Source organism: Limulus polyphemus, unplaced genomic scaffold (assembly GCF_000517525.1).
Source record: "Limulus polyphemus unplaced genomic scaffold, Limulus_polyphemus-2.1.2 Scaffold6588, whole genome shotgun sequence".
NCBI lineage: Eukaryota > Metazoa > Arthropoda > Merostomata > Xiphosura > Limulidae > Limulus > Limulus polyphemus.
The window spans coordinates 9,910-20,114 of NW_013672198.1; the positions used below are offsets into that span (position 1 = coordinate 9,910).

The following is a 10,205-nucleotide window of genomic DNA, read 5'->3' on the forward strand; positions in this document are numbered from 1 at the left end:
GACCTAAACAACCTATGGAAAAACTGAATGGTACTACCCTTTGGTATACTTAATTAAAACGCAACACATATCCTTCATATACCCAATCCTTCCAAATTATTTTGTGCCTTTTTGAACCTAAAAACGGGATAAAACCCCGAACAGCACAGAGGCAACATTATAGTAAAGCTGGAATGAAATTTCAAACAAAGTTCAAAAAGATGGATTTCTTTGTGTTCATGTAACGCGCACAAGACATGAATTTCGTATAATTTGTTGAATAAGGAATAATTGTGATATACATTTTATAGCAGCGATTGAATTAACCAAACCACAGAAACGCCCTTGTATAGCTTGATATCTTATTCTAGTTCCACGCACGTAACCTGTTTCTTAAGTGAATGTGGAATTAATTACTCTGACATTCTATTTCATGATTTAGTGTATGAAGTAACAATTATTTCAACTCAATTGAAACTGACCAGTAAGTTTTAACCCTTTTGTCTGAAGAAAGTTTATTACTGAACGTCTTTGCTCTTCGACTTTAACATCACTGTGAAAAAATATAACAAATAATCAAACGTAGCATTTTCTCTAGGTTTTGCCAAATATTGCCCGTTTACTTTTGTTATTCAAGTTTTTGCACAGTCTTCAGTAAAATATTTTTGCAAGTAATAAAGTTCAGGAATGTCTTAAACTTTTACATATGGCGCTCAATTTGGCATTCAGAAATTTCACATCTTTCATTTCACTCTCTGAAACGTGCTCTCAGACGGCTCAGCGATAAGTTTGAGGACTTAAAGATCTGGTTTCGATACCCGCGGTATACAGAGTATAAATAGCCTATCACGTAGCTTTGTGCTTAACAACAAAAAAATATATAAACTCCGAGCCATGCAGACATCAACTAAGTTTAATTTGTAATTAGAGCTCATTCGAAAATGTTAGATACTACAGTATATGAATATTTATTTGTTCATTGTTATTAGGGCAAATCTACAAAATCTATATGAAAATGATCTGTATTTCTAAGACTGATAGCGTGCCAGACTGTGGATCCGAAGATTGAATAGCACAAGTGTTGGCAGTGGGCAATGTTGACTAGTTGCCTTCTTTCCAGTCTATTAATTCAAAATTAGGGACAATTAGCACAGCTCTTGCGTGGTTTTGCGCGAATATCCGAAATAAACCAAATTCAAAACACTACTAAATTGCTGCTTTTGTCGTTTCTGTCGTACGATCTGCCAGGTAATAAAATATTTCATTTGACATTTTTCAACTAAACTCACTAGGTGTTATATCTTCGATTAGGATTCCTCAGGTTCATTCGTCAGTTTGGTTGTTGGTATTTGTTTTATTTATCGGTTTAAGCGTATCATCTAGGTGTATTCAGTGATTTACAGTTTAAAAAATAGTTACCTACTTGTATAGCTTTCACATTATGACCTAAAAGTTTTGGTTCCGGGTATAAAATCGATTAGCTACATCAATGATAATTCTGTGTGCATCTTCGTCTAATATTTATGAGATAGCATAATTATTTCTCTAATTCCCATTAATTTTAGCGATAGGGGAACATTAAGACTAGTCTGTTAATGAAATCACTACTTAATACTTACTTGCATATCTTTACTACTTCAGTATTTTGGTGAAAAACAAAATTTACGGCGCTGAACCTACTAATACAGACTCTATTATCAATCAACAACTTGCTACTCAACCAACCAAACAATCAATCACTATTCATCTCTAATTGCGTGTATGTTTTTAAAGGTTATTCAAAATCCTCACCAACTTTCAAGAAAATATAATTTATTTTTGATGATAAACACAAAATTATACAATGGGCTCCACCATAAGTATCGAAAACCGGTTTTTAAATAAATAATAATAATAAAAAAAAACATGACTAGACCCGTTGTAATGGTGGCCTGCGAGTTATGTGTGTAGAGTCTGAATTGCAATTTACTTAACTCAATGAACCTATTTGAGGAAAACCTAACAAAATACTGACTTATTACTATGGATTATTCAGCGGAAAAAAAAACTCTTTAAGTAGATTTAATTCATTGTTTCACCTCCAAAAACTATAAACCTAGTTAGCCTAGTCTAACATTGATTAATAATTTTCTCTGGTCCAGGGTTACTGATGAAGGGTGGACTTATCCAAACCCAAGCTAACTCGGTGACAAGTATCGAATCGAATTGTAAAAATATGAATCCTAGTCTCCGGAGAAATATCAAATTTTGAATACTATAGTAAAAATTACACCCCCTCAAGGTGGCTCCTATTTAAATTAGTAAGCATGTCAAGTTACAGCGTTTCTGATACTTCATGTTTTGTCTGTGTGACCAATAACTCTTACCTGGTATTTTGGAGTACTGCTGTAAATAACAGTTTCCTTTGTTCGAAAGTATACTTTTATAATATTTATAGTTGATTTATCGGAACTGTCAGAAAAGAGAGAAACAAATTAGAAGAGCATGAGAAAATCAATTTCTTGGTTTTCTGATAAACAGACAGAATAATTTAGTTTAGGACTATAAATAAACAAGTTGAAGTATCCGTCCTATGTTCGGGTTATGAACTTAAAAAAATGTGAGGGTGGATGCTATTATAAATAACACAAAAATTCTAACTTTCACACAATAGCATAACATTATTGTAGCATTCATTATTACCTCACCAAAAGTTTTGTAAAAGCTTTAAAAACTCAATATGTATTTATTAAAAACATGGTATACACTGTGCGATGGTTAGGGTGACTTTGCAGGCAGAGGTAGCGATAAAAAGTGGTGGTGGTAGGGGTACTTTCTGTTATGGTCATTGGCCACGGAAGCGTCCTACGGGATGAAGTTGTAAGGTCACAGGTCAAAGTAGAAAGTTGATATAACGCAATCAACGCCTCTTCATATCAGCTTGATGATAGCTGTTGGAGTAAAAACTTAAGTTGAACTTATGTATTATTGCAATAGTGGCGACCATTTTTATCATTACATTCCTCCATAGAGTGCTAGCACACTCTCTGTGACATATAAGACGTTTATGTGCCCTCCCCTACAATGTGTGTACGGTGTGTTGTAGTAAATTTGATAAAGTTGTTTTTTCGGTGTAAGAATATGGCGCTATCTATGGATGTAGTTAACGTTATCTTACGTCAAAGATAATATACACCCAATAACAGTAATACTGGGGATGGGAGTTTGCAAACCCCCATTAACATGCCTCTTGTTCCAAATTATCATCTCACTTAGTTTGGTGGAGATTGGCCCAGCAACCTAGGAGTAGTTAGATAAAGAACAAACAGATGGACACACAGATATCTGTGCTTTACATATATAGATATATAATTTAATAGTTTTTTGTTTTGTGTAAGAAGGTGGCGCCATCTATGAATGTAGTTAACGTTAACTTACGTGAAAGATAATAAACTCTCTCGTTAATAACTGGGGTGGTGGAGGGGTTTGTGACCACCCATAAACATACCCCTTTCTCCAGACTATCATCCCACTAAGTTAGGTTGAGATCGGCCCAGCGACCTAGAAGTAGTTAAATAATGAACAAACAGACAGAAATGTTGTACAGTTAATGGATTGCAATATCGCTTCTGTAACAGTTGCAGTCCATCATCAGTTAACTGACCATTAGCGCATGCTCATTAACATTGTCGTTTTTGCTACGTATTTCGAGGCCTTGCATATTTTCCAGACATAATTCTTATTAGCTCTAAAATTGAAGCACTACATTAGGAAAGCAGACACACAGGGCAAGCTAATTTGAAGATTGTGTTATATTTAATTCAATGGCTAATACCAATAAGGTTTTTCAATAAGAAAATAAAATTAAAATTTTGATATAAAAGGAGACATTTTTGTATCCCAATTTCTAAAATGTCTTTCAAACACACGCATACACACACACACATAGACAATAAAGGTGGACTAATTTTTTAAGTAATGATAATGCTAGGCAACGAAATGGAAAATCATGTTTGTGTGCTTGAAAAACAACTCCATGTATGTTATCCCTTTATGAAATGTTTAGCACATGTTTATTAAGGCTAAAAACACGCCTCCTCCTCCCCCCCCCCCCCAGTAGCTAAGTGGTAAGCTTGAGAATTTATAATGCTAACAATTGGGGTTCAATCACTGTGGAGGGCACAGCACAGATAACACATTGTATAGTTTTTGCTTGACCAAACCAAAAACAGGTAAGAACACAGGGTTCAAATAATAGCATTATTAGTATTTCTACTGATTGAGAAATGTATGGGGTGTCAAGAAATGGTAGTACCAATGTTGGGAATACGTCGTGTTCCATTTGAGTAGTTCATCTGTTTGGTCCCCACCTGCACCCAGGTCTCACCTGTGGCTCCAAGTATTTATATGCAACTGTGGCCACACCTCAGTAAACTGCTTTGATAAGTAGGTAAACCAAGTAAGGTCTCCTTACACCTAGTAAAGGAGGGACTTGCTTATTCTTAGCATATGAATAGAGAGTCTGTAGAGAGCACATTTAGAGTATAGACTAAAATATATCTTTATTAAAGAGTTTTCTAATGTTCCATGCCCTCAACATTTGATGTTGAAACATGTATGAACTTTCCTTCTATATAATATTTTTCATAAATATCAAGAAGTAAGAGATATAACCAACTATTTTCTTTTCCTTTTATTAATTCAAAACTAACTTGATTTACAAGAAACTACATATTAATAACAATCATTTCAGATATAATTTTAAAGTAAGCATGTGTATTTCGAAGAGACTTGAAACTTCTTTTATGTAAATGCTAATAATAGTGCTATTTTAACTAGTTCGCACGAACCCACTGAAATCGCATGTTAGCCAATCGTGCACTAATACAGAAGTCTTATACATGTCAGCAGCTGCCACAGATAATCAGTAGGAATTAAAATATCATGAGTAGAGGAACTCACAAATAGTGACATGAAGAGATGTTATGGCGGAAGACTTCCTTAGCTTCAGTGGATGACCATGATGTCTTTGTTGCATTGTCATGCACTTCGCGATGCACGGCGTGTTGCAGCACCACCTTGTGGCCATTGAATCAAAGCTAATTTCATCTCCCCAGTCTGTCGAAACATTCTTATTTAATAACTATTTTATGAAATACAGATTTAATTCTGAATTATTTTTTTTATAACCGAAACCAGTGGAGTTTTTAAATATATCAAAACACTTTCATGGTCATCATTACACAGGAATGATTACCCATTATGATAAATTTTACATGCTTTGTGATACCTTTTCCTTACTTGTTGCCACAGGTGGAAATATGTACTGTTGCATTGATTTAACTCATTCTTCATTTCGTCTGATTTAAGGCCAATACAGTTTGAAATATATCACGTGGAAAATGTCTGGAACATCAGAAAGTTCTATTCTGCCAGGGGCAATTTCGTATTTATCACATTAAATTAAAAACAGAACAATAAAGTCCACTGAATAAAATATTTAAGGTGTCCACTTTACAGCAGAAGTCATATTTTTTAAACTTTTGTGATTTTGTATAAACAAATGTTATACAGGTCTACAGTAGGATAAAGCTTAACTTTAACAGTGGGGGGATTTTCATAAGATGACCATTATCCCTATGGCTGTCTAACGTGGTTGAGGCTGTCTTTGTGATTTTTTAATTTATATATATTTTCCGTGCCACATACATTTCTTTTTTGAAATGGACCGCACATACATTAACCATATTTGATGAAAAATACACCATACAAGATTATAAATTAAACGTTTTTGAAATAGTTGCAAATTAAAATGTAGCACAAACTTTAAATGCGCTAACAATAACTGACAAATCACAGCAACATAATATAAAAAATCGTCGGTAGAATAGACAGTAAAAGCTTTACTTTTTACTTACATTGATTTTCTTGAATCTTCATTCCATCTTACTCATCAGAGATTTGTCCGGACCGAATGTTATTAGAATGCATTTCATATTTTTTTAAAAAGCAGTCACACGATTCGTATTTAAGCTAACAGATTTAAGCCTAATAACTGACCAAAAAGCTTGAGTTACAAGTGATGTCTTCCATAATTACATTAATATTCTGTAGATGACAATTACTTCATATTTGAATAACTGAAACTATGGATTTTTCCTTAATAAATCATCATTCTTAAGATTACAACAACAGACTTACCTTGAAGAAACAGCATTCTGTAAAATAGAATAAAGTTATGAAAACTAAATTTATATTATTCAAATATAGCAAAACATTATACAAGCAGTTCGTTAGCTATTGATATAAAATACTGAATATCTTAGGCATTCGTATCAAATCAAAACCCTTTCAAAAATATCAGCAAACAGAAATATTTCATTTATGTTTTCTGACTTATGAAAGAATATAAAACAATAAATTCATGAGCAAAAAACTGATTAACAAGAATTCAGTATTCTATTTTTATTACACTATTAAAGTTATATTTTGAAGAGTTTATGCAAATAAGTTTGATAAAGCTGGCAAGAAAGTCATATTTCTACATAAATATTCGAATTTTCTTTAATTGTTATTTTAATCAAGAAATCGGATATATATCCCTTTCTTAAAGGTCTAACTACAAATCTTAATTATGACAGGGTATTTGACTGTGATATTAACTATGCATGAATAGGGAAACGCTGTAAAACACTCAAATCTGCAATACAACTCTTGACACCGATTATAATACCTAAGCCTAAGGGTCAGGAGAAGGTACAAATTGAAAATATCAAATGCCAGATTTCCATGCAAAGTTGAGCGATTTTGTTTATATCAGTCTTTGAATAATGAAACATAGATAAAACTAATTAATAAGCAATAAAATAATATATTACAGTGTTTATAAGCCAATTTTATGCTTTACGTTCAACTCAATGTTTAGGTAATTAATTACAATAGAATAACTTACCAGTATTTGTTATGTGTGCTTTGCTTTATTTTTGCCTTAGGCTACTACATAGTGCAGTAGAAAACAATTTATAAATTGGTTAAGAAGGCTTCATAAATTCTCGATTATGTCCATACTTCAAAACAGAATGTATCTGGGGTTGTATTGTTTGTGTATTTTTTAATTTTAGCGCAGAGCTAATCGAGGGCTATCTAAGTTAGCCATCTATAATTTTGAAGTTATAGACTAAAGAGAAGGCAGCTAATCAACACCGTCAACTACTGGGATAATTTTTATCAACGAATAGTATGACTGACCGTACCATTATAACGCTCTCGTGGCTCAAAGTGCAGCATGTTCGTGGACGAGTTTGGGGTGGGATGTGGAGTATAAAATGTTGGTGTCGAGTGTGCAAAAAGACAATACTTCTGAAGTAAAACATATTAAAACTGTCTAGAAGTAGGATGCTTTTTTTTTCAAGTTGAAACATTAGATTGACTTTGATTTTAATTTTCTTTTAAATCTCATACATTTCTGGCAAGAATTGAATTACCTTCATCCTGTCGATACTGCTCATGGACACAGTCATTTTGAAAGTATTTTCTCTGAAATAAATTATGCACAATAATATTTAGAAAAGCATCATGGGGTAGAATTAAAAATATACACATATTTATCGATTACAAATAAAAAATATATCTAAAAGTTTATCCAAACATTTTTTACTTTATCTAAAGAAATGTTATTGGCGAAATGTTTATCGTATTATTTGAGGTTGAAGTGATTTTGTACAGTAAATATGGGTGTTCTTCTCTTATATTAATATATATACGTAACACATTTACGATTAGCAAAATCGTAAATTATTAATGTTCTACGTCACTATCAAACAAAATAGTTAACTGACTGTTAGAGACACCATCGTGGAAAAGGTAAGATAAATGCACAAGTTATAAAATGAAACAATTTAACACGTTAAAATGTTTTGCTATATTTTTCAGTTTTTTTTTATGAATTACACATAAAAAAAAACCATGCTTATTATCTCATTTTTGGTTTCTAAAAGATATCTAAGAAAAGACAACTTTATAATATACATTGTAGTTAATTCAAAAATGAGAATCGGTAATAATATAATACCGTTTGGGTGTGCAGAATAAGGGCATGTTTACTCCAATATAAGTTGTTGTTTGTTTGTTATGGATTTCGCGCAAAGCTACACGAAGGCTATCTGCGCTAGCCGTCCCTAATTTAGCAGTGTAAGACTAGAGGGAAGGCAGCTAGTCATCACCACCCACCGCCAACTCTTGGGCTACTCTTTTACCCACGAATAATGGGATTGACCGTCACATTATAACGCCCCCACGGCTGAAAGGGCAAGCATATTTGGTGTGACGGGGATTCGAACCCGCGACCCGCAGATTGCGAGTAGAGTGCCCTAACCACCTGGCCAGTTGTTGTTTGTCTCTCATTGTTGGAGCTGTCGCAATATTGAGAAAGATCGTGACTTATCTAATACCGGTTGAAAACGTTCTTAAATTCGACCCGGTGTAGTTTCGTTCCTAATACGTAAATATAACTCCAACAATGTCGTTTCAAATGGGTGAGTTAAACATTTTATATTTTATGTTTGTTTGTTTTCGAATTCCTTGCAAACCTACTCGAGGGCTATTTCCGTTAGCCGTCCCTAATTTTGCAGTGATAGGGGAAAGTCAGCTAATCAACACCGCCAACTCTTGGGCTACTCTTTAACCAACTAATAGTGGGATTGACCGTCACATTATAACGGCTCTCACGGCTAAAAAAGGCAAGGATGTCTTTTATGACATTTCAACTCTTACAAGCAAAACATGATCACATACAATATTGGGTAAGTAGTTAACTGTTACTTTTGACAATATGAGTTTGCGTTATATTTTTTAAATTTCAGTATTTGTTTACCCGATCAAGAACCACACATACATAAAGAAAATTGCTAGGTGGTATCTAAAATAAGTTTAAGCTACTTAGTGCCCCCCCCTCCCAGTGGTACAGCGTTATGTCTGCTGACTTACAACGCTAGAAACCAGGTTTCGATACCCGTGGTGGGCTGAGCACAGATAGCCCATTGTGTAGCTTTGTACTTAACTTCTAACAAACAAACAAAGGAACATAGCATGTCTTTTCGGAATTCCTGAATAACGTCTGTGTAAAAAAATAACAAAAAACGTAGTCTATACGTGCATACGTAGTCTATAAGATGTATCGAAACACAAATTTAACTTACAGACAAGAGAGTGGGCAGTCACATTTCTTTTTCCCAGAGGACAGATGCGCTCGTACTTCCTCCAAACAACAAACTGTAAATCATATAGAAAATATATTTTTTTAAATATTGGTATTATATCTAAATCCTAAATATTATAATTAAATACCGAATGACAAAGGAAAATATTTAACTAAGCTCTGGAATATGTGGCAATAATAGTATACTTTAATGGTGATAATGCTTATATTTTAGAATTGAAACGTTAGAGGGAGTTAAACAGTAATTTCAAATGAAATATCCACACATCCTATCAATCTGTATGCGCGTTATTCAATATTTATTTTTATTTAGTGCAACATGCAGGTTCAAACAGAAATTACTAGTTTAACCGACTAGTTTCGGTGACACAGTCGGGTGAAATTTTATAATAAAGATTTTTATCTTTCATAGGGCCAAATAAAACGTCGTTTTTATTTTTTTGTTTACTTTTAATACCAATACTAATATTGATTTTTTATCCTTTGGTACTAAATCGATTTTAATTTTACTAATTCAATAACTCATTTGTAAATAAAGTTCTTTGGTAATTGTTTTGCATCAATAATTTTACGTAACGTTGCAATATTTACATTGCGTTAGCGAAATAGAATTTTTAGATCACTTAAACCTTCTTGTTCTGAAATTCATATTTTCAATTCTTTTTCTTTTCAGCTGATAATCATAGTGCCATCAAAATATTTTAATAATTCTTAAGTAATCTCAGGTTGTAAAATTTGTGTATCCATATATATAAAAATATGAGCCATATTAAATTGAAAGCACTTATACAAAAACATTATATCTTACAGATTGATCATTAAGTATACTGATATTGCCTATAAGAGGGTTTAATATCAAATGTATAAGTATCACTTGTACCAGACTGTACGGATAATAAATGTATTTAAAAAATGGTAACTTAATGGTAACTTATGTAACTTAATATGAAACAATTTCTGCCGTGGGGGCGTTATAATGTGACGGTCAATCCCACTATTCGTTGGTAAAAGAGTAGCCCAAGAGTTGGCG

The 10,205-nt window shown here is 33.1% G+C and overlaps 1 protein-coding gene across 1 annotated transcript in view; it reads right to left on the minus strand.

The window, feature by feature from the left end:
• The window catches only part of LOC106473876 (degenerin deg-1-like), a 44,146-nt gene that overhangs the window by 4,188 nt on the left and 29,753 nt on the right, over positions 1-10,205 (minus strand). Inside the window, exons 8-11 of the mRNA XM_022402270.1 lie at positions 9,156-9,228; positions 7,443-7,494; positions 6,160-6,176; positions 2,346-2,430 (exon numbers count right to left, since the gene is read on the minus strand). Of these exons, the coding sequence (XP_022257978.1) occupies positions 2,346-2,430; positions 6,160-6,176; positions 7,443-7,494; positions 9,156-9,228 (227 nt within the window). The remainder of the gene's footprint in view (positions 1-2,345; positions 2,431-6,159; positions 6,177-7,442; positions 7,495-9,155; positions 9,229-10,205) is intronic.